General features: G+C 28.5%; 2 protein-coding genes across 7 annotated transcripts in view; one reads left to right on the top strand and one right to left on the bottom strand.

The window, feature by feature from the left end:
* The window catches only part of LOC105833468 (gustatory receptor for sugar taste 64e), a 16369-nt gene extending 13188 nt beyond the window's left edge, over positions 1–3181 (top strand). The window contains exons 6-10 of the mRNA XM_012675228.3: positions 65–156; positions 268–485; positions 1213–1378; positions 1516–1605; positions 2990–3181. Coding sequence (XP_012530682.1) covers positions 65–156; positions 268–485; positions 1213–1378; positions 1516–1605; positions 2990–3070 — 647 coding nt within the window. The 3' untranslated portion in view covers positions 3071–3181. The remainder of the gene's footprint in view (positions 1–64; positions 157–267; positions 486–1212; positions 1379–1515; positions 1606–2989) is intronic.
* LOC105833470 (gustatory receptor for sugar taste 64f) lies at positions 1955–26089 on the bottom strand. 6 transcript variants are annotated; one of them, XM_028195089.2, is made up of 14 exons: positions 21199–22700; positions 19414–19600; positions 12870–12937; positions 12659–12806; positions 10275–10393; positions 9986–10180; positions 9217–9326; positions 8845–9015; positions 7071–7225; positions 6299–6461; positions 5844–5933; positions 4860–4958; positions 2667–3851; positions 1955–2484 (listed from the first exon to the last, which is right to left on the bottom strand). In XM_028195089.2, the coding sequence occupies exons 2-13, from the start codon at positions 19500–19502 to the stop codon at positions 3834–3836; spliced, it is 1425 nt and encodes a 474-aa protein (XP_028050890.1). In that variant the 5' UTR covers positions 19503–19600; positions 21199–22700; the 3' UTR covers positions 1955–2484; positions 2667–3833. The 6 variants fall into 6 exon arrangements, with proteins under 6 accessions (XP_028050890.1, XP_012530688.1, XP_036145425.1 ...); XM_012675234.3 differs by having other exon boundaries at positions 21224–22700; XM_036289532.1 differs by lacking the exons at positions 19414–19600; positions 21199–22700 and adding an exon at positions 24618–26089 and having other exon boundaries at positions 6299–6398.

Below are 26089 nucleotides of genomic sequence, written 5' to 3'. Positions count from 1 at the left end.
CTTCTTCCATTTGTTGGATTACTTAGATTACTTGAGAAACTTCAGATCTGCTTTTTATTTTCAGTGACGTATAACTTTACGCTCGGTATTTTCATTTTTATCGTCAGCAAACTGGCGACTTTCACATGGAATTTCACCGACGTTTTTATCATGCTGGTAATAAAACAAATTCAATGACATCTCTTTCTTCAAACTCAGAATCAAATGTTTATAAACTTATAATATTGACCGATTCGAAACTTCTGGTCAAAAAAAAATTTTTTTTAGATATCTACCGGTTTGGCCGAAAGATACAAAACGTTAAACAAGCACGTGATGAGTTCTATATCGAAGCATCGGACAGCAGACTGGTGTGGATTGCGTGAAGATTACGCTGTTCTTAGTTGCATGGTGAAGAAGGTAGACAGCGATATCTGCGCCATTATTCTCCTGTCATTCGCAAACAATCTGTATTTCATCTGTTTACAGCTACTCAATGGATTGTCGTAAGTATAGCACGTGCAGGATTGCAAAGAAAAGGAAACAATAAAATCAGTTATTAAGTTAGTAATTAAGAAGTAGCACAGTCGACGCTCGTAATAAAATGCATTTTTACTTTGCAACAATTGTGCTCGTATTTTCGCGTAATTCGGATTAAAAAAAAGTTCATGACTACAAAAATTAATTTTTATAAAAATAAATTATATGAATCACGATTTGTTTTTTAAAACAATAAACATACGCAAATAACCTATTTTTAGAGATTAAGCGGAACAAAATAATTTTTTTTTTTTATTTATTTATATCATTTTAATCCTTTTGTTTTATCATTTCTTTTATCGAATATAATTTTATAAATCTATTTCTCAAAATATGAGTTATAAAAGTCTGAATGATGTATTTATTTTTTATTTCTATTAACAATATTTTTGACATCGCATTATTCAAGTAAATCATTTTTATGTACAAAAAATTTATTAATTGTTTAAAGAATATTATTTCGAAATTTAATTTGGAACCCTGTAATAGCTGCAATTTTTCACAATCCTGTTCGGAATCTCTATCCTGTTGTTTTATTCACTTTAACCGTGTCACAATATTATAACGTGTCTCTTCTTATTTAGTAATAAATAAATTATGAATGTAAAATTAAAATAATGTACATATATATATTGACGTAATATATAAATGTCAATTTCTTACTTTAATTTTTATTTTATCGGATTATTATAGAAAACCGGCCGAAGGCATACTTCACGATATATACTTCTTCGGATCTTTCATGTTCTTAATCATCAGAACAGTGATTGTCACTCTGCTCACTTCCAGGATCCACGATCAGAGCAAAGTGATATTGCCGCTGTTATATACTTGTTCAGCGTCCAGCTACAATGTAGAGGTAAAACAAATCGTATTTTATTGACGCGAAAAAAACAGTGCATCCCGTGAAATTATCAACGCGTAAATGATTTATTTAATTTGCTTTTATTTATATATATATATATGTATATAGTAACTTATATAGCCATTTTACAGACAGAAAGGCTAATATATCTACTCACCACTGATGACATCGTGCTTACCGGAATGCGTTTTTTTTCTATCACGCGGAACTTTATGTTGGCGGTAAGAATGAATCACAGTTCTCAATGGAGAATTTTTCGAAGCGTTTCATATACAATTCGATCGATAGCTTTTTTTCAATAATAATAGTAATTTTATGATTGTGATGTATTGCCTCGTCACAATGACACATAAAAATACAAAGGGTATGCCGAAATAAAGTAAAATACGTTTTATGTGTCATTAATTTAACTGTACGTACTAACTCTTAATTGCTGGCGTGTTTTTTAGTAGCATAAACATTGGCGTCTCATAGACGTAAGGTTGTATTGCGACAGGTATATAGAAAAAAATTTGTTTATGTAATCATTATTTAGACTATTTACATTACATCAGGGATATAAAAAACATGTTTCAATAATTATTAATTTTATTGTAAAAACAAAATTATTACGACAAAGCAAGCACATGACCTCTTTGGCTATTTATATGAAAAATCACAATTTTTTAATGAAATATTGACTGAGATAATAACAAATATTTTTCATGAAGTATCATTTAAAATTGTCAACAATAGTAAAGTTTTTTTTATCACTTTTGAGCAACAGTTATTGCACACAGATTTGGAGCACTGTAAGTACACAAATTTTTGGCAGGTACAGCATGAGGTAGGCCGTTTCACGGCGTTTTTCCTCTAAAACAATTTTTTCGTGTTTCAAGTTTTTCGTGCAGATTGCGATAGTTCAGTAAGTGATGTAGTTACTCGAAGAACGCGCTTGATAAAATCCTTAAGCTCTGTTGAAAGCTGTGGCACAGTTACTCTTCGCTCGAACTTCCAGCCCTACGATCGACAACATCGGTTTGCTGTCGCTTATAAAATCTTTGTGATGTGGAAGAAAAACTATTGTTATTTTGAGCCATTTTAAACCTGAAATTTTAAGCCTGAAAACAAAAAATAAATTCAATATTACAAAATTAATTCTTACGACCGGTATACGTTCAAATATATCGATGAAGTAGAGCGCCTATACGGTCTGCATCGGGTCTTAATGATGAATATAGTTTTTCTATTAATTTAATATTTTCAGTTTACATAAAAAATAAGTTATACAAAAAAAACTTACACTAACACTGGGGATACGTCTCACGGACGTAAGGCGATAAATATGATCTATTTTGAACTATGCCGCACGTCCGCTCTACACCGCAACTCACGCGTGACTGCGCGTGACTGAATTCTAGAAAGATGCATAGGGGGAAGGGGCAATGAAAAAACATTTTGCGCGACGTCTCACAGACGTATGTACGTCAGCAGTTAAGGGTTAATGGCGTCAAAAGCGAAAAGAGTTTAATCGATAATTTTTATTTTGTTATACACTTTATGATTTTCAATATCTCCATAATATTATAATTTATAATTATTAATATTTCAAATTCATGTATGTAGGTGGCTGGTGCAATTGTAACGTACGAAGTCGTGCTGCTGCAATTTAATATTGCAATGACACCAAATAAGAACAATGAATAAGCAATATTGTCGAAGGGCAAACTATTGTAAATTAGACTTTAAGATAATATAAGTATTTGTATTCATCATTTTTAATTATTTGTATTCATAAAAATAAAGCATTATATGATATTACTTTGTTGCAATTTCATTGCTACTATTTTTGCGATCATGCACTTAATTTAAAAATGTATTTTTTTATTATAAGAATAATAATACAAGGAATATTTATTATAACAAACTTATGATTGTTTGGTCATAAAAAAACGTTATTGGTTTAATTACGTATTATTTCGATATATTTTCCAATACATATTCGCAATAAGTCTATCTATACGTCGAGCTATCTTTAGTCAAATAAATTTTCCTAATTATATAAACATTCATCAATTTTACATTCACATTCAGGTAAATTAAGAATTCAAAGTATTTAAAGTTTTCATAAAATTTTTTAATCACTGGTACTATTTCTAAATAAATTTTTTTATATAATAAAATAATATATATTTTGTACAAGATTTATATAAACATTATATATTTAAATAATTTTTTTAGTTCACCATTCACAAGCAATATTTACAAAATTATTGCGATGTAGATCATAAACAAATAAAAATACATTCGTATGTGCTCTTGATCCATTCCTGCGAATGACGGTGTGTTTTCTAATCTACCTAAAATGTTTTTGTATCTAAATGTATAAGTGCGTATTCATATTGTCTCATAACAATATTAGATTCAACGCTGGTGATCCTTTTCGCTTTTCTCCAGAATGAATATCAGGCTATTCATATCGGAAGAGCTAGAACAAAAAGTAAGTTAAGAAATAAAATCATGCAAAAATAATGAGCAAGAAATATATTGCGGAAACAGAGACACAGACAGAGGCAGAGACAAAGACAAAGAAAAAGAGAGAAAGACAGATAACAAAAAATAGTATTCTAAAAATAACATTATACTAAGAATACTCGATTTGTCACAGCATAATTTGCATACTTATCTTAAAACGTATACTTATCTTAACGTAAAATTGCAGAAAAATTACCACAAGTAATGTGAAAATAGAAGACTGGAATCCAGCGAAAATTTTATTGATTTACCTATATCATAAAATATAATATAAAAAACTAAGAAAGAGAGAGAGAGTGAGAGAGACAGAGAGAGAAAGAGAAGATACAATAATAAAAAAAAGATATAAATATTATATAAAAAACTAGTCAGGAAATATTAACTGCAAAAGAGGGGAAGAATAAAAAAGTTGCTATAATAAAATGCAACAATGTATATAATGCAATTTAAAATTTATTTAATAATAGTATTTGTCATAATAGAATCATGCAATTTGTAGTAATGTAGATATAGCAATAGATATAGCTATAGATTTACAAATATAGATATAAATACAGATATAGAGGTATACACATATATAGATATTGTTATAAATTTAAATACAAATGTGTAAATGAAACAGAGGTTGAAAATTTCAAGATAAATAGTTTGAAGTTATATTGCTACAATTTTCAAACAATGAAAATTTTTTCTTACGTGAGGCATGAGATTTAATGAAAGTTAAATCCAATCATTCATGAAACAGGCAAACGGTGTGAATTTCATGAAATTCATTGTTAAAAATGTAAAAGTGCTAGAATAAATAAGTGAAGAAGTTTGTAAGGTGTAAGATCGCAATATGGAATTGTATTTACATAGTAAAATAGTTTATTGCACAGCATTTCTCGCGTGATTTGCAGAAGCAAATATAGGTGATTGAAATCCTTAGAAACCCTTTTCGAAACCTAACTCTCTATCTCACCTCGCAAGCAGTCGTTATATTCGATTGATCCAGACTACCTTGTTGGACGGAGTTGAACTGTACCAAAACCAATTCATAAGTCACGATGGTTCCGGCAACCTGAAGCATCATTCGTAATCGGACAAAATGTATTAAACATGTGTGCATTTTTTAATACTATTATTAGTACTAATAGTACTTAAAATAAATCTAAATCTCCTCTTAATGAAAACAATATTCAAACTTTATTCTTTGGTTAAATTAATCATGTATTATATATATTTTCAAAATAATGCAAAAATTGTGAAAAAATATAGATTGTTTTGTACCTTGCATTTAAAAGTAATAAAAAATTTAGCAACAAATTTTTCTATATTAAAAAAATATCTTAATAAAAAGTAGTGTGCTCTAATGATAATGTAACTTAAAAAATAACTGACAAAAATCTTTTATAAGTATTTTAAGTATTTAAGACGATTTTATGTAAAGTTCTATTGCATAAATTAGTTTTGTTCTGTGAATAGAACTTATTTGTTTCTTTATTTACGGAACTAAACTTAAAACCGTAATAAAACTTGGCATATTTCATATCTTGAATACGTAAAGTATATTTGCACAAAAAACTTTAAAACTATTATTACTTTTAAAAATAATTTATTTTTTAATAACAAGTAAACAAAATATAAAACTATTATTTAATAAAATTTTGATGTTATTTATACTATTTTCATATGTATAAAATTTATTAAAGGTGTAAATATTTATACATTTCAAATTTCAATTTACTTTATAAAAACCGTGCGATATATTCCAAAATATAAAATTGTTTTATGGTAAATAAATATATATTTTTAAAACTTTTTTCAGAAAAAATAGAGACAAAGTATGAGTGCAAAGATATTTGAGAAAGTTTGAATAGTTAACAGTATTTTGCAAACGCCATAAATCTGCTTTTAGTTAAATAATTGATAGCTATATTTAATTCGTATAAATTAGCGTACTTACAGTTAATACGAGTCCCCTGGTTACGGAGAAAAAGTTCATTCCTGTCAAACTTACATTATCCGTCGTTACTTGCATCAGAAATCTCGTAACCTGCGAAACGTTGTGCAAATTTATGTGCGAACTTACGTGTAAATTAAAAAGCAAATTTTATTTAATAATCTTATATATAATCTCTCTTATTTTAATAACATTCGTTTTTTTTCTCGTAACCAACATTGTATATAATCTTTTAAACTCTTACAAGTTTCTTGATCATAAAAGAAGAAACTTTATAAATTTAATAATAACGCATCAAGAAGATACATGATAAAAGATATTGGGCTTTTACTTAGAACTCTCTCTTTCTTTCTTTCTCTCTCTCTCTCTCTCTCTCTCTCTCTCTCTCTCTCTCTCGTGTTTGTTATGAGAATTAATCGATCCAGGCTGTAAAATAATGTTTTTCTCGAGACACAAACCTCGGTGTTGTAACTAGAACCAGGGACGCTGTATAAAATCGGTGCTGGCAGACGGGACTCGTCATGAACGGAAGCCGCATACAGGGAAACCGCCGTTGTCCTCGACAACAGAAAGCCGAAGGAATAGCAAAAGTAGATCTTCCGCACGATATCGCGTATTGGGCTGTTTGAAAAATGCATGCATGACTTTACGCAATCTACTTCCCCTAGAAACTCTCGTGTAGCATGGTCTTCTATATAAAATTTTATAAAACCGTTCAAAGCTAATATTCGAAATGATAACACGAAATCGATAACATCGATATCATCACCGATAACATCAAATATTAATTGTTAATTTAAAACTAAATATCATTCAAATAATTATATTATTTTTATTTATGTAAAAATATTTAATTATTTACTGATTTAAATATTTATTTATATTTATATTAGTGAAAATCTTTGAATTAGTTTCTAGGAGACTCAACGTAAGGTAAGTCGAGAGAACATATCATTTCGGATGCCACTTTTTTATTATTTCTATAATATACTTATATAGAAATATTTTATTTCTTTTTATTATCCACTATTTAAAAAACGTTAAGATTACACTTATGTGATTGAACTCATAAAATAAATGTATTAAACAAACTTTTAATTAGTACTACTTTTTTACGTATCAATAATAATTCAAAAATCATCGCAATCAAAAGTTACTTGTGGCATTTTTTCCCGCAATTTACCCTACATAAAAAAAAAAATTATCGTGTAATCTTAAAGTGTTAGATACTTGAAGGAAAACAGCAATTGAATGCAGATGAAGTACAAATTTGTAGCAAAGGACAGGAGCACGATGCTTGAGATGTAAGAGTCCACCCTGCGTGTAAGGGTCGCCAAGTGGTTATAGTCATTCCTAGCTTCGGCCCACCACCACTCCGGCATCGCCTTGATAACGAGATAGCAGTGATGTGTTGTTAATAAAAGCAAATATTTTCGTTATTATATCGTGATCAATAATATATTTTCTCACATTGAAAAAATTCAATTAATAATTAAAATGTACGATAATTTAAATGAAGGGAATGCATGAATACGTGCATGAATATCATTACATCGAAAAATTGTATTCTTGAAATAAAAGAATTATATAAGCTGAGAAAAAAATTCTTGCAATTTATCTATAATCCCTAACATTTTTTATGTCAACTATATATTTATAGTTTCATTTTAATTATAATTTTATTATAATTATATATTGTTTTAACTGCAAGTTATAATTATTAATTATTATGTAAACAATAGAAAACACTTTTAAAGAATAGTTATATTCATATACATAATGTAATTGCATTTAATATATAAAAATTTTTAAGACATATTCTATATAAGTTGTGTTTCACATGTTCTGTCTCTACAAAAATTTTTATTTTATTTTATTTTTACCACATTTACCATATATCTCTTTTTTAATATTTTACGATATTATTTAAAATTATAATTTTTAATAGAACATTTTGGTAACTTTTTTAAAAGATAAAACTATAAACTTAATGTTATTATTATTAACATTGCAGCAGTAAAATTAAAAAATTAAATTTTTAATCATAATTATTTTACTATGAAATTATATTAACAAATATAACACAATAATAACACGTTTTTCTTAGTGTACTTTGCAAGCTATTTTAACAAATATTCATAATAAATAAGAATATATTCTTTTTTCTAAAATATTCTTTCTAACGAACTTCCGAACAATTACATTCTATGCAAATCGTGTTTTATTTACAACAATTATACCTTGTATAATTATATATATGCATATAAATATATATATATATATATATATATATATATATATATATACAATATAAATGTTAGTGTGATGTTTGATACTCAAAATCTGAAACATCGTAATATTTTAATTTTAAATAATGGTTGAGACGTAATAAAAAATCAAAGAATTAAAAAAAAAAACTTTATATCGAGTAAAACTTGATAAAATCTAGGCCAAACATGAAAACCAGTTATGATATGGATTAAGGTAATAAAAGTTATTTATTATAGCACGTTAATTTTTATGCATTTGGTAAAGAGAATCGAACATATATTATCCGAAGTTTTTGTTTGTTCCCATGTACAAGCAACTTTGTCTCTAACTATGGCATGTGCGCTATAATTTTATTCCAAACTAAATCGTACGGCATTAATTTAATCGTCTCATATAACGGTATTAATAACTTGTATTCATTTATTTTTAATCTTTATAATCGGAAAAAATACGTTCTAATAAAATTCTATATTTTTTAATTACACTTCCATTTATATTTATAAAAAATATAAATTCTATAATCTTATTTTAATTATATATATATTCTTATTAAAATTAAGAATATTTGTTACTATTTTAGTCTTTAGAAGAATTTCTTCTAAGTTAAGAAAATCGTCTTGAAGAGGGAAATATTTTTTCTCTAGAGAGCTGAGAATACAATTTTTGTCGGTTTGTTGCAAATTTTAGTCACAAAACAAAAGGCAAATATCTCATAATATAAACTGCATTGTACCTTTTCCCGTATTGAAAAGAGGCGACTGTTTAGTTGCCTAAACTGATCCGCCAAAGCTATACTGATGAGAATAAGAAACAGATCGACAAAGTTCCATGAGAATGTGCTGAGGATATTTATAGTTTCAACTAAGATCCCCTTCCAGAGACTGTAAGACATCCTTGTGAAGATCTATATAAAATTGACGATCAGTTATATGTGTTATTCAGTCGAAAGCTTCAAACTGAAAGCACATGCATCATCTTTCGTCTCATATTTTTCATCTTTGAAGCTTGGAAGAAGCTCTCTTTTTAGAAATTTTAGAAAAAGAGCGGGGCAACGCGGTTTTTTATATTTAAAAAGTACAATAAAATTAAGAATTGAGTGTACTACCTGAGGAAATTGCGATTGGAAATAAGTACCAATAACGTCCGTGTCACCGCGATACGCTGCGCATTCTACTGCACTGATATACGCAGAAACCACAGCGGCAGAATGTTCCACTATATAAAAATATTTAACATAAATTCACATTTCTTTTATTTTAATTATACCCCTGTAAGTTGAAATCAGTAAACTCTTACTAATTTATAGTACTTATAATTACAATCACAAAAACATTTTGAAATTAACTCGAACTGACAAAGGGTGTTCTTTGTACATTTGAATCCAAATCTGAAAGTTCTGTTCAAATTTTTGAAGGTTTTAATTTTATCTTTCTCAAACACATGATATAATATAACATTTTTATTTACAGATTTAGGATTATTTATGTCAAAACCTATCAGAAACACCTATTTTATTTAATTTTTGGTACTGTGCCATCAGCAGAGTAAATTAATATTCTTCTTTTTATTAAATTAAGTTGAAACTAATGGCTTATAAAATTAATGTAATTATTAGGCAAACAAAAATCTAACTCAGTTAAAAATTAAGATTAAATTAAGTTAATTTTAAAGTTTGAACTTTGCCATTCAAGTAAAAATAATTAGAGTAATTAGATAAAAGTAAACATAATTTGGCAACAAGATAAATTAAATTATAAATGTTAATTTTATTGTATTTTAAAAAATTAACTCAAATATACGGAAATAATTTTATTGAATAAAATGCGTAGGCACGTGATTACGTATCCTTATCTTATTCACTAAAGACCACTCACCCAACGCGAGCAACATGACGACGACAGTTACGATTTTAAAACGAGTTGCGAGAGTGGTCTTCGAAATTCGCCGATGTCTCGAGGTGAATTCACGTTCCAGTTTCTCCCAAGTTAACGCCAGGCAAGGCCACTGCATCGCCAGCCGTACGAACATAATTGCGGTTGCCATGGCCGTGGCGTAGAAAACGAAAGTCGCTAATATTTGAGATAAGGCCGCTTAGAAATAACGGAGCGGGCTGCTAAATTACGAATTGATCTTACCTATAACGAGTAACGAAGGGTGACTTACTCATTTTCGTAGAATTTAATTTCGAGGTGAGCAAACGCACGACATTGGCGACCGACATGAAGAATACCCCCAGGATAGCGACCGCCGAGTATAAGATTTTCGGATTGCGCCACGAAAATCTGCAAAAATGTTCATGAGAACTTCAGTTTCGGAAAAAGTATTATAAAATAAAAAAGAACAAGCTAAACTCGAAACCAACCGAGAAAAAAATATTTGATATTTGTGATTATAATTTTACATGGTACAATAATTATGATTAAATGCTTATAGTAAAATAATTAAGGTATCCAATATACCCCCCCTCTCTTTAGCTTTGGAGATTATTGTAATTTTTTGATAAATGCAAAATTAAAAAATTAGGGTCAGATTTAAAATAGGAAACATTTCTGAAACTAAAAAAAAATGTATAAAATATTTTCAATTATTTATATAAGTATAGTAAAGATTTAAAAAGATAACACTTAAAAAAAGAGGGCCATGTTGATCACATATGTACCCAATGTGGCCTAGCTATGTATTTTCTTCTTTTTTGTAAATATTTTTGAAAAAATAACAAAATCAACATGTTTAATTAAGCATTTATTAACATACTTATGGAAAAAATTACACATACAGCTATTCATTAAATAATAAAATTGTGTATTTATTACAAGGGGCGTTATCTTAACTTTTACCTGTCAAAAAGCTTCAACTAACTAAAGAAAAATAAGAAATACTAATCAAAAATTAAATATTAAATAAAGAAACAGAATCTTAACTTTCTTGTATATTGACAAGATATATTGTGTTTTAATAGTGTCATAATGATCGTAATAGTTTTACAATACAAAGATCTTTCTTCCTTTAATTATAAACAAGATGTTTTAATAAAAACCTAAAATAAATACAGTGTTGAAAAGCATAAATAAAGAGCTACAATAATATGAATTGTAGATATTTATAATTTTTACATAATAGTTACACAAAGCAAAAATTTGTCTCTGAAATTTTAGATTTAAAAGAACACAATTTGAGTAAAATGTGATTATAAATCGTAGAAAGAAGATATTGAGCAGCTAACTAGCACAAATACATCATATCGACTTCCTGAGCGATATATTAGCATTATCTGTAAAATTTATTGTATGATTATTTAAATTATTTAAAAATGGAGGTGAGCCAAATTGGGTACATGGCCATATTAGATTCAAGTACCTTATGATTAAAAAATTGTTATTATCCCTAATAGCAAAATACATTGGTAGTATATTGGTTAATATTGGCTAAATATTGGTTATATTGGGAATGCATATTTCCCCAATATAACGTCAATATTGGTCATAAAATATTGGTTCCAAATTAGAACGCAATTAATGTCCAATATGAAAAATCGATTGATTCGATATTGGCCCAATGCTGAACCAATATTGAACCAATATTGGGAATATTGTCTTTATATTACTTTTCAATATTGCGCCATTGTTTTTTGCTACTAGAGTACTACTCTAATATATCGATAATAATAATTTTACGCGTCCATAGTTCTATCAACTTTTAAAAAAATTATAAGTTATAATAATTTTCAATATAAATACAGTAAAATATCAAATTGTAAATAACAAAAAATAAAATGAAAATTTTTATGTAGTATAAATGTAATCACAGTTTTAATACCTAAATATATTTTTTAGTAAATTATTTTCAAATATTTACATACTCTGTGTAATAATGATAAAGAAAAAGGACACAAAAACTGACATATTATTCATGGTAATAAATTAGATAGTATTAAACAAAAACTAAAAGTAAAACTTTGTAAACATAAACGTAAACTAGAAATCTATCTTCTATCAAATAATATAGCAGTTTTATAATACTGGGTTATATTTTATAACACAACTATGTATAGAGATTAGATTAACTTTTTTCATTTTATATTATTTTCAGTAGATCTAAAAATAATGTATAAAAATTATAAATTTTAGTTTCTTTAATCATCTAAGCAGATCATGTTTTATCAATATTAATACAGTGTAATATTTAGTTTCCGAAATAAGGGGGTGCCATTTTAGAAGATTTATGTCATTATTAACGGCCTTCCTCTAATAGCTATAATTTGTACGGTTAAGGCTCGGTTACATTAATATTGTTGTGGTTTTAAACAAGACTTAAGTATATCTTAAGTCTAACTTTATCTTTCTCTCTAAATAAATAAAGACAGACACATATTTAAGTCTTACTTAAAATTAAAATAATATTCGCGCAACCAAGCATAAAACAACTATAAATATATACTTAGCATCGAAAATACCTATTTTATCTGTCCATTATGGTAATTGCAACTGTTTTTTTTTTTCATCTTAGTGAATAATAGTATTAAGCAACCGCAAAGGTGTTCTGCCTACCGAAGATACGAAGCGTCCGGTTTATTGATACCGCACACCGGAAGCATGGAGAAACATTGGGCCAGCATGATGATCGGCCTCATGGCCGCATGCAGACTATCAGTGGAAGGATTGAAGGCATCCGACGAAGAGACGACAGGTGCCAGCACTGAAAAACCAAGTTATATGTCAAATTTTAATCCATATATCCAGGTCGAGGCCGAAGACTTACTTTCGGGCATCACCATGTCAGTCTTCATGGAGTCGAATCTGCTATTGCGTAAACTACTCTTGGGCGATCTGAAAAGAATTCCTCTTACTTTCTGTGAGCATATCTGCCGCGATTTTCATGCCGCGTTGCTTGTCAATTTCATAAAATCGGTTTAATATATATAGGTTCAAAAATATAGATCAAATAAACTTTAAAAATGAAGTGGGGAATTTAATGGACAAAAATTAAATATTTCTTTTACTTAGGAATAGCTTATCAATCGCTATGCTTTTAATATGTTTGATTTTCAGCGCAATTAAAACTGTTTAAAGTTTATCACTTCATTTTTTTTTTACGGAAAAAATAGTTTTTAAACGGTATTAAAAAATTTAATTAATATAGTTAAAAAATAATTTTGCTGAACCATCAAAACAATTGTATAAAACATTCAAATTGGTTAAATATTAAAATGTCAAAACTTCATCAATCATACCCATCATGTTTAAGCATTCTACATAACCATTTTGGTTCAACTATTAAATTATTCTTAGATCTGTATCCATCAAAATTTTTAAATGAACAAAACCATATTCTTTGGGTGTTTTAAACCAAAGAAATCAAGAAAATATATTTGAAATTTTTTCGATATCAAAACATTCTTCGACAAGAGAAAAATACGAGTCAATTATTCAAATTTACAACCAAAGGTGTTTTTAAATAAATTTTTGAATGCTGATAATAATGTTGCGAATTTTACTAGCACATCAGGTTTTAAAAATAATTTAATGTACATTAAAATTTTTTTTAATATGTAATATTACCATGAAATTCTAATTAAAAGTCATAAATGTCTTTTATTCTCTATAAAACGCGTTTTTTATTTTAGTATTTTACTTTTCATCATACATGAAGAATTTAAATTAAAGTATTTTGCTAAGATAGCAAACTTCTATTTATAAACTCATTTATAAACTCAACTTATAATAAAATTATACTTTTAATTTATAGTTTATGGCTATCGATGCATACACTAATAAAAAATGTGCGATATTTGCCACTGTAATTGCAAATTAAAATAATTATAGTCAGGAATATTATTTTTAATTATTACTATAATATTGGTAATAATAATCCTGTACTTATAGTAATGGTTCTGTAGTACAATTTAATATATTAAAATCTTTATGTTAATTATAACAATCATATGTCATAAGTTGCATAAACCAATATTATGATTATGAAAATTTTAATAATTTAAACAAATTATAATTTATATTGTTGAATAACTATGAAAATATGATTGATCAAAAATGACTATAAATTACAGTGATATTATAGTTACTGTAATTATTTTTTTTCTTTTTGTACACAGTATAATTTAACGTATTAGATTCTTCTGAAAAAATGTATGTGTATAAATTATATAATTGTGTGTGTGTGTGTGTGTGTGTGTGTGCACGCGCGCGCGCGCACACGCATATACACAAAATTATATACATGTATGTTTATAGCAGAATTTATTATATAATGATATATTATATATCACATATAAATTTATATTATTATGTAATAAATACATAAATTATAATGTAATAACATAAATTATACTGTATATGAGTATCGAGTTACAAACTGCAATTTGTAAGTATATATAATTTCATCATCATTGCGAAGCATTGGCTATCTTAACAAAATTTGGTACTTCAATCTTTTAAAACGTGACTAAAAAACAAGATTCTAAAATTAAAAATATGCATTTTTAGCGGATAAATAATACATTCATGACTTCTAATCAAAATTTTAAAATAATGTTAATCTTTTTTAAAAAAAAAATTTCAAATATTGCACAAAAATATTTTGTTTACATTAAATTACAATTATTCCAGAAAATTCCAGAAACCTAATTAGTATGTGATATCATATTCAGCATCCAAAAATCTATAAGAAAATCTTGTACAATTCGATATAATTAAAGAAAATATTTTTTTTCTAAACTAGTGTCATTATTTCATTCGTTATTACAGAGGACAAAAATTTCGCTTCCTCTCCCTCGTAGTTTACCTAACTTTGGTTAATATTCATTTGCACCAGATCAATCGATCACGACCTTTTCCTTCCTCGACGAAGGAGATTTATCACTAAGAAACGCAAAACGCACCTTGCACGAGGCACGCCACGGCTTACGTTGTGCACAGAACACGCTTTCATGACGGACAGAAGATAAAACTCGTTATTTCTGAACTTTATCATATGGTGAGTTGGCAGGGCGGAGGGAGCTTTATAAACATCGTAGGTTCAATAAATGTCCACTTCGGACAGCCAGTGGAAACTCGGGGCTGCTGAGGCCTCGTCCTCGACAGCAAGGTGCGAGAAACTCGCGTCCGTGCACAGAGGGGGAGAATTACGCGCCTCCGAGAAGTGAATCTGACGTCATTGTCACGTACAATATTGAAAAGTAATAATAGTTCTCTATAAGTGCGTCTAATTCTCTAGAATTTTGAAGAGTCAACTTTCGTCGAATCATTGTCACGCTAGATTTATTGATCGTAAAAGAAAATAATTCTTATTATTTTTCTCTTAATAATTTTGAAGATAACAAAGAGAATTCTCTCTCTTTTTCTCCTCCCTTCTCTCTCTCTCTCTCTCTCTCTCTCTCTCTCTCTCTTTCTCTCTCTCTGATAATCTTTTGTCTTTGAATTGCTATTTGCAGTTTTACAATTTTTCTCTAAAGCGCTAAGAGAGAAAATTAGCTGCAAATTGAGAACTGTTTTAATAAAATAAAAACAAGATAAAAGAGCGTTTTGAAATAAAATTGCAAATTTTAAAATAGTTAATTTGTAATAGTTTAATTTATTAATTAAAAACTATTACAATGTTATCTTTATCTCAAAACGCTTGTTTACTGACCCTACTTTTATTTATGCATACACAAGTCACACTTATCTTACCCTTACTTACCCTAAACTTACATTTTATTTATTTTTAGTCTCAGATTTTTGGATATACAAATGTTATCGAACATATTTCTTCAAAATCTCGTTATTCTTGAATATTATAAAAAATATTTTATTTACGTTAACGGAAACAATAGAAAATACTAGGTCGCTTGCTAAATAAGATATAATATATTCCATATAATCATTTATATATTTGTCATAAAAAAATGATATAGTAAAAATACATGCGCGTGTAGTGGCGATATGATCATTTAAATAATTAGTCTGATGTCGTATTCAACAATCGATCACTCTAGGCCTCGGAATAAAAGACTAATCTAAAGCAAGGACACCTCGGCACGCGAAATTTGTAATAGCTTGTATTATATGTTGTGTAATAACTAGATAATTTGCATCGTACAACATTTATTATTATCTGTTTGCAATTATAGAATAATATATTCAGTCACTACAACAAAGGTCTAGGAGAATCTAGGAGAAAGGTCAATATTATATAAATATATATACATATATATATATATTTTTTTTTAACAAAGTGTTATATATATATATATATATATATATGTGTGTATATATGTATACCATTTTGTTTTTAGATATTATAATATTTCTTAAAAATAAAACTTTGAAAACAAGAATAAATATAAACTAAAATCTGAAGTGTCTTCAGCTAGCAGTTTTTATAAAATTTCATATTTTATGATAAATTAATGTTTTTGCGCAACATAACGAAAAATGTCTAAAAAAACTGACATGTGTTAATTTTCCTGTTCTTTTCTTTTCATATGAGTTATTTGTAAAATATTTACAAGTTAATATACATGAAAATTCCTAGGAGTTTTCTACTTCAAGGTAAAAAATTTTTTTCGATTATATAAATATCTTATCCTTTTTCATAAGATGTAGCGCAACTACATATAAAGAATAGATTAGAACTTAGATTCATTTTTAATAGATTTTATGTAAACAAAAGTCAACATCATTAAATAAATGTATAAACTGTGTATTTTTATTTTTTTAATTATTTAATAGCAAATTCAATTAAACGCATTAATGCTAATTAGCTAATTTTATCTAAGTACAAAAATAACATATCGTATATTGCTATTTTTTATTTTGTGTATACGTATATGATAGTTTTAATGTGCACCGGTGTGCGCATTAGTGCAGTCCAATCGAATTCGCTGTAAGTAGGTTACGTATTTATCAGAATTAATATAGTGAAATATTTAGTTTTCAAAACCTAAGAAGGTGTTACTTTGACACGTTTACACTATACTCTAAAAAATTTTTGTGTTAAAGCCACATTTCACATGTCCCAATTTATCTACTCAAATTTTTGTGTCAATTTAACATAAAATAAATTTAAAGTTAATTTATTATAAAATAAATGTGTTGAAAAGTGAATATAAATAATATGTAAGAAATTAACACAGAAATTTAAAAATTTAAACGATATCAGACAACAAACTTTATATTAAATTGACATGTATAGTGTTTTTAACTAAAATGTTATTTTAACATTTAAAAAAGTAGATATTTAAGATTTTAATAAAATTAAAATGTTAAATTGACATAATCTATGTATTAAAACTCTAATGGAAATCAAACAATAGAAGACAGCAATCTCTTTATGATTAACCCTTCGAGGTCACACTTTATTTTTCGAACGTCGAGGTCATACTGGGTGGTTACCATCCTCATTTTTATACAGCTGTATTTGTGAAATTATCAAAGATAGGGTAACAAAAAAATTCATGGGTGAACTTGAATGTTTGAAAAATCTATTTTAACATTTAAGCAAAAATCTAAAAACGTTCTTAAATCTTGCAACATTAGAAAAAATGTTTTTACAAAATAAATCATAATTTTTTTAATTTTCAATATTTTTAGCTAAAACATTAGACTTTTATTGTTTAAGTCTTGTACTTTAAGGAAAAAAATAAGTCTTTGACTTTCTTTTAAAACAAGATATTTACACACTGGATGGCTACCCTACCTTGTCTTCGGACGACTGCCAAAAGCGAACTGCAGCGACTTTCAGTTCAAGAATAGCACAAGAGCATAGCACAATAGTTGAAACCTTTAACAACCACTGGAAGACGTTTCTAGTATTATTTTTTCTTAAATCAGAAAGATATAACGTGTTAAATTTATGCGGTGGGTGGTAACCACCCACAGTGACCTCGAAGGGTTAATAACATAAGAAATGTCCATTTAACACATGGTAACTGTTATAAAAAGAAAAGTAACTTATTTTATTTGTTTACTTCAAAATATAAAATATGTCACCAAACATTTATGTATTTACATATAAATTATGTTATTTTAACTCTAGAAAATAGTTAATATTAATTTAACATACAAAAGTCTAAGTAATATAACGATGATATACTAAATTAACACACATCTGTGTTGGAAATTTAACACAAAATTTTACACGGAAAAATTTTAATACAAATACGAAATGGTTTTTTACTGTGCAGTATTCGTGATTTTCCTCTAATAAAATATAAATATTATAAAAATATAATTAAAAAATCTACACATAACGATATATTAAAATTTAAAGAGTAGTAGATAAAAGTAATTATGTAATGTTTGTGTGACGAAAAAAAATGATCATTCACGATTAATTTCAACGTGGGTTTTGTGAATTGCACGACTATTAGCCGAGAATGTTCGGATCATTAAATTGAAATGTTTACGTACAGTCGCCTTTATTGAAGAAAGGGCGTTTATTTGCGAATCATAATTGATAAATCGATTTTTATTATGCAGAGTGCTTGTTAAGCTAGGGTCGCTCGGTCTTGTCTTTCCTGAGAATTTTGATATTGCTTGTGCCCCATTTAAATTGATTAAATTAAACCGATCAAACTGTCTTCAATTGAACATTAAATAAAAGTGTCCAGATCAAATATCGTAGTTGAGTGCTCGTGCATCTTGATTTGTTACTTATTCTGCTGATATAAATAACTGTTAAGAAAATTCTTTAACTTAAAAAATCAAAAGAGATCATAAACTTTTTTTTCACATACATTTTTTAACAAAAGAATTTTTTGCATTTTCAAAATAAACATAACAAGCAAGATTTAAGTAATAAAATTATAATTTATTATTTAAATATTTTTATAATATTAATAAATATTGACATAAAAAAATAAAAAAAAATTGTTTATAATAATAATTTAAATGTAGTAATTATTGATGTTGACACATTTTCACCGATGTGACATTTAAAGTAAATTGAATAATTTATAAACATTTCATATTTTTATACAAAAATAAAATTTATTTTTTCAATTCGCTCTTTAAATCTCATTTTTTATAAGTTGTTCAAAACTTTTACATTATGTCTGCAATTAAATTACTTAAAATTTTTCTTTCCATAAGATTCGCGATATTAAAAAAAATATTTAAAAAATAAAAAACGCCTATATATAACAATGTGATTGAACTTATTTTAAATTAATTTTATCAATCTCTTATATGAGAAGATTGCAAGACTTCCTGAAGCGTAATATTAATATATTTTTAAAACGCTATTTCCTAAAGCAAAGAAGTAAATTGTGGAATTTGTTAAATATAGTTTATGTTATTATACTTACCGAACATTAATCATGACAGGTTGCCGAGATTTTCCAGCAGTCCATTGAGGAGGCATGACATCGCTTTTATTTTCACTCATCTCATTCATTACATGTTAAAATGTTTTTTAACTTTTAAACATTACACAATTTCATCAGAGTTTCTCTGCGTCCTCTTAAGTGTCGACACACATTTCTACACGAGATTCTACAAACGAATCGTCACAAGTAATCTAATTGCGCAGTAAATCGAAACAAGAAACGATTGAAAAAGCTTTGGTAAGAATTCTTTTATGGAGGAATATATCGAGAACAGAGTCACGTATCGCAAAAGCGATTGAAAGAAAAATTTAACTCGTGTCTTCAACAAAGGGCAAAAGATAGAATTCCAAAGAATTGATAGGAATCCGTTTTGTGAAATCAAATTCTCAATCTAACAAAAAAATATATATTGTATTTATTTCTTTCGTTTCGACAATTCGAAATATCATCGTTCACCATGTTGACATTTAAAAGCTTAAAAAAAGAAGAGAAAAAGGGATGATGTGAACCCCCCTTCGGTATTTTGCAGAAGAACGATGATTCTGAGCGCGATGTTAATGAAATAAAATTTTGTCGAATTCTTTCAATTTACACTGAAAAAATAATTGATTAATAATCAAACCTAGATGATTGTTAAACTTTAATGAAATAAATTGCAAACAGTTAATAAGGCTTTAATAATTCAAATAATACGTTAGGAAAAATATTGCCAATGAGAGTCAGCACTAGACATTCGTGTGCGAAAACTTTATTTCAGATGATGTTAAAAGCGTTGCAACGCGAACGCCATTGAAAATATGTACCTACATCGAGTACGCAAACATTTCGATTCACCATTTCGAGTCCTCTTCGGTGCAAAGTATAAAAACGCAAGATTTGTTTGTAGTCGCAAGTTACGTTATCTTCTAAAGGTGTAAAAGCGGTTGTCAAAAATGTAAAGGCTCTCACTCGTGGTCATTCAGGAAACAACGGCCATTAAAATAAAAAGACGAAAAGAGAAACTCTCTCCTTAATTTAAAGAGAAACTCTCTCCTTTTTCCGTCTTTTCATTTGAATGAACGTTGTTTCCTGATTGACCATGAGTTAGAGCCTTTGTATTTTTGACATCCGCTTTTAAACCTTTAGAAAACGTAACTTGTGACTACAGACAATCTTGCGTATTTATATATTTTGCACTGAAGAGGACTCGAAATGTGAGTCGAAACGTTTGGATACTCGATATACATATTTTCAATTGCGTTCGCGTTTAACATCATCTAAAATAAAGTTCTTATTATACATACGAATATCTAGTGCTGGTTCTTATTGGCAATATTCTATGTATTATTTTAATGAAATAATTTCAATTAAATACTTTGTTAATGTAACAAATATTTAGTTATATTTGTAATATTTATATCACAAATATATTATAATACTTTAATAATATTTAAATATAATTAAGTTACTAAATATTTGATAACCGCGTGGTATCATTTAATAACCGATTCGTTACTGATATACAATTTCTGCATTTTTATCGAAATTTGTAGCGAAGAGGATCTGAATTATAGTTGAAACGTATGCGCATCTAATCAATTTGTGTATAAAATTTAATCTAATAAACACTAAACAATTCACAACATTGGCTCAGATGAGCAATCTCTCAAAGTTAATTATTATTCTCACAGCCTTATCTTATTTATTACTGTCATTATGTTTAATTGCTATAAATATAATTACTAAATATTTGATTATATCAAGCAAACATTTGATTGAAATTACTTCACCAAAGCTCGATAATTATTACCGAATTCTTTTTATCGGTATGCATGTTCTTTTACGAAGCAGGCTACGTAGCCGGAAAGATACTTTAGTGCGCGGTAGGATAGGACAATATAAGGCGCGAGTCGCAAAACAATGTTGTCTGTCGCAGTGCGCGTTCGAACGTACACTGACAGCCGTGGTAGAAACCCCTAATAACTTATGCGCTTATTGTCTCTATCCCGCATGTAATCTTTGCTTGCATAGGCCGGAGAAATAACAGCCTCCAGCGCGGTTGTGGCGGTTCTCGCACCTGTGGGCGGCGATTTGACCTGACACGAGCCGCATGCATTGTCCCACGTAACAAAGGGGTACTCAACTTGTCGTTTGCGATTTGCGTTTCGAGACTGAACGCGCGCGATTTCACCTATCCCATTCTTCGTACGCTCATTATGCAAATTTTTTCTACGAAAGTATTTTACGAGAATAACCCTTGGAATCCCCGAGGACCCTTTCGTGCCTGGTGGAACGTACATGACCCAATCCTTCGAAAATTATCATATTCTTCACAAAAATAAAGAGAGCGAGCTCTTTTCCTTCCGGAATCATTTTGAACGTGAAGAATGGGATCGTTTTACAATCAACTCTCTCGTGAATTTTACTCCTTGGTGAGTAAACCTCGTCGAATATTCGTAAAAAATGAAATAAAAATTTAAAAAATACTATGTTCCACAAGAATTAAGATAGCGAGTTTTTTCTGGGCTTATTTTAAATGTTAACATGAGAATTATATTTTAAAAAACAGCTATTTTAAAATGACGGATTTAACGTAACAAAATATTAAATTTTGTTGTATTTAAATAAAACTCTATTTAATTTGCCGTTTAAAATTTTGATTACAAATTCATAGTTAACGTACTTATAAACCTTTAAAAAACAAATTAGATACTGATTATTCCGAGAAAAAAAAGCCAAGTAAGAAAAAGTTGAGCCGTATATAATAATTTGCCGGACGAAAGTCATTATATTTATATTTCGATCTTGTCTAAACAAAATGGAAAATTATAGGTGAAAATCAGGTTATTAAGTTCTCGAGTACGTGAGACAAGTTATTCTTGCGCCAGCTCCGCCCCGTATTTAATAAAATCCACGTGGACGATGATGATAGCCGCTTCGTGGAAAACGTCAGGATTAGACGCGATTTTTTTTTACTGTGTTTGCTCAACGCCCCGATGACCTGTTATATACATTAAATGAGCGTGTGCATCCATCATACCTTTCGCTCTCGCCTATCAAAAGTGCACCTGTCAAGGCTCGCGAGACCGATAAGCGCTCGATGTCAACGCAAATGTTGATCGCGGTTTTGAACAACCGATAAGCGAATCTTGATCCGGGTAACAAAATTGTTATAAACCAAACTTCCTGAATTGCCGCCAGTGATGATTAACAATAGTGATAGAAGTTAATCAACCTAATCAAATTTTATTTTGATAATTGAACATTTCTACGTTTATATTGAAAAAAAAAAAAATACTATTTGCGACTATAATTGCATTGTAAGATAATTATAGGCAGGAATATTATTTTTATAATTTATTATTATTATTATTATATTAATAATAATAACTAGACTTCGGATTATATGCAAATTGCATATTTGTTATTTTTTGCATATTCTTATAATTAGAATCTTATAATTAGAATTATAATTAGAGCATTAATAATGTGCACAAATTATTATGTTTTTAACTAATTAACATTAATTAATTAAAAACATAATTTGTTCACATTATTAATGCTGTAATAGAATATGCAAAGAATAACAAATATGCAATTTGCATATAATCTGAAGTCTAATAATAACCGTATACTAACAGTACATAATGCATATAATAAATTGTTTTATAGTATGACTTACTATATTGAAAACTTCATTCACCATATCGTAAGTTGCATAGATCAATATTGTGATAATAAAAACTATAATATTATAAAGTTTAAACAAACCATAATTGATATTGTTGAACAACTATAAAAATACAGTTGGATCCAAAAATGACATAAATTAGATGATATTATATATTACAACCTTTTTTCTGTAGGCTCTCGTTTTTTATCTTTTTCAAATAATAATAAAAATCGTCAAAGAAAATTGTTTTACATTTTAAGATATGATTGTTTTAAAATTCAAAATATTTAATTATAATTAAGAAATGTTTGCTGAGAACAATTAAATTTAAGAGTTTATTAATTTGTTTGTATAAATGGATAACAAGAAAAAAAATTTTACATTCGCATAAAAATTGAAAAAATAACTAAAAATTCATTTGATAATGAGGAGCTTTGTTCATGTGAAACATACTCTTTTGTATTTTATTCTATTCTGTTCTTCTTTTTCATTTGTATTAAAGTTGCTGAGAATATAGAATTAAAATCAGATTTTTATTAATTCATTTACAGGTAAATGAATTAACAAAAAAGACAGAGTGAAAGAGAGAGAGAGAGAGAGAGAGAAAGAGAGAGAGAGAGAGAGAGAGAGAGAGAGAGAGAGAGATTATATAAAAACATATACTTCGCGTAAAAATTAATTTAAAAAAATGAATAATTAGTTAATCAAACATGATACATGTAAATGCAAAATAATGTTAAAAAAAGATCATGATTAATGATATAAAAACTAATTAAGATGAAAAATGTAAAAATATGCTTATTCTCAAATATAAATGGAGAAAAATATCATTTCTAACAATTACATAAATTGCTAAAAGAAATTATTCTTATTTCTTCGTTTGAAAACAAATATATTTTTACTTCAAATAAAATGTTTCTGATTGGATTTGAACTCGGACTTTCAACACGGAGAGAGGGAGAGAGAGAGAGAGAGAGAGAGAGAGAGAGAGAGAGAGAGAGAGAGAGAGAGAGAGAGAGAGAGAGAGAGAGAGAGAGAGAGACGCACAGCTCTCTGCACCACGATCGCTACAAATATTTTCATCAATTTTACGTTATTGTCTCGACCCCCATTTCCAATTATTATTATTTGAGCTGAAAGGCTTTTAGTACGTTTACTACGATTTTCAGAGTAATTTTTAAGAGAAAATTCTCTTCGCGTACATTACTATGCATTCATTATTCTTTATCTATTTAAGTATAAAAATATAATAAATAAATCGTTACTTTTCTAATTATTTTTCTTTTTTATTGAAGAAATTACTGAAAACTCGGGAAGCTCAAAGGCTTTATTCACACGGAACAGATTCTCCAGCGCGATTATACATTCTCTTCTTCTCTTCTTCCCTTTTTTTCGGAGCGCGCGCGTTTTATGCGGCGACATTTAAAAGTGCGGAAACGACAGCCGGGGTATTAGCGATAGTTCGCTGCTACATTTTGCGGAGGACGTGCTCTCGTCACTGAAATGGGTCATCCGACGTTTTCTCCCTTACCTCCCCGCGCGTGCAGACTTGCAGACGCGACGGCGCTGTCTTTGTCCTGTCCTCCTCTCACGGGCATTTTCCCGGACGGCGGCACGCACGTGGACGGTCTCGTCTTCCTGACAAGCTGTGCAAACGGAATTTTCCCATTGTCCCGCCACACCTGCCACCGCGTCTCCCCGGTGCGTGGCACGGTATGCGCGCATATACTTTCCGCATGCAAACGCGTATTACGGCTGCGGTTCGTTCCCGCAGACCGCGGCCTACTTGTATCCTCCCTTTATATATTATGCAAGTCGCGAGCCGATAGATTCGCGCGAACCACCTCGCCTCGTTTAATAGCCGCTACGTTCGAAGGGGCACTTCGCGATAACGTCATCGTTACGCCACGCCGCATTAAGATACGTCGTTACATTGTCCCGATACACGGAAAAGACAAGTTAGGTAACTTTTTTCTCCCCCCCTCCCCCTCCTTCCCCGAAGGGAAAAACGTTACGTAACTTATGTCTCCTCTGAAAAGCCTGTGTCTTGCTTTGCGTCATAATTTTTTTTTTTGCCGCAGAAATGTAGTTCTTTACATGACAGAGTTTCAATTGCGACAAATATATGTGTGCGGAATTTGAAAGTGATTTAATTATTATTTTTAAAAAAGTTACAATTGAAATTATTTTTTCTCGATACTTCATACTTAACTTTGGCCCTTTCTTTTTATCTATAACAGTAATTAAACTTAATCATATTTTCTTGATAACTTATAGTAATTAATTCTCTAGTTTATAATTACTTTATATATTTGAAAATTATTTGACACATATGGTCTGCGTTCAGCAGAAAATGTGAAATAATAAATCGTCTTTGAGAATAGCTCTCATAAAAACATTGAATTTGAAACTTTATTCTTTAAAATAAGCTCCACACTGTTGATTTACAGTAATTTTATCACGAGGTTTGAATTGGCGAACTTTTTAAAAACTGAAAACTATTGGTCCTAGAATTTCAATAATACATTCAATGTATATATAAGCATATATACACACATCAATTCAATACACATTATTAATTCAGTTAATATATTAAATATATCTTAATTTTAAGCTTTGAAAATAATTATGATTTATTACATACTGTAATGCAGCATATATAATCAAATGTTAAATATAATAATTCAATAATATATGTTCTTGTATTTAAAATGCATAAAATAAATATAAATAACTAAAAAGTAACAGCTTTCATTTTTTGAGTAACTATAACTGTAACATGTTACTTTTCAAAGTCGTTAATTTGTAACGGTAACTAATTATTAATTTTTGGACGAGAAATAAGTATAGCTGTAATTACTTCTATAAAGTAACTTCTAATCTTGATTACCTATACTTATACTATGTTAGTGATTAATAAAATCATATCCTTTTTTGTGTATTAATTTACACTTTATTAAACTTTGTAAAAAAATTTTTCTTGCGTAAAAAGAAATATTACAG

This window comes from Monomorium pharaonis, chromosome 7 (genome assembly GCF_013373865.1).
Source record: "Monomorium pharaonis isolate MP-MQ-018 chromosome 7, ASM1337386v2, whole genome shotgun sequence".
NCBI lineage: Eukaryota > Metazoa > Arthropoda > Insecta > Hymenoptera > Formicidae > Monomorium > Monomorium pharaonis.
Note: the sequence above shows the minus strand (reverse complement) of the source record. Positions and strands in the feature narration are given on the sequence as shown.

Excerpts from the sequence above, each read along its gene's own strand:
- LOC105833470 (XM_012675232.3), bottom strand. The coding sequence starts at position 24,811 with ATGCGCGCATACCGTGCCACGCACCGGGGAGACGCGGTGGCAGGTGTG. Across the intron at positions 12,938-24,617 it reads AAGTCTGCACGCGCGGGGAG|ATCGCCCAAGAGTAGTTTAC; the intron begins GTAAGGGAGAAA and ends AATTCTTTTCAG. Across the intron at positions 6,462-7,070 it reads CAATTGCTGTTTTCCTTCAA|CCCAATACGCGATATCGTGC; the intron begins GTATCTAACACT and ends TTTTTCAAACAG.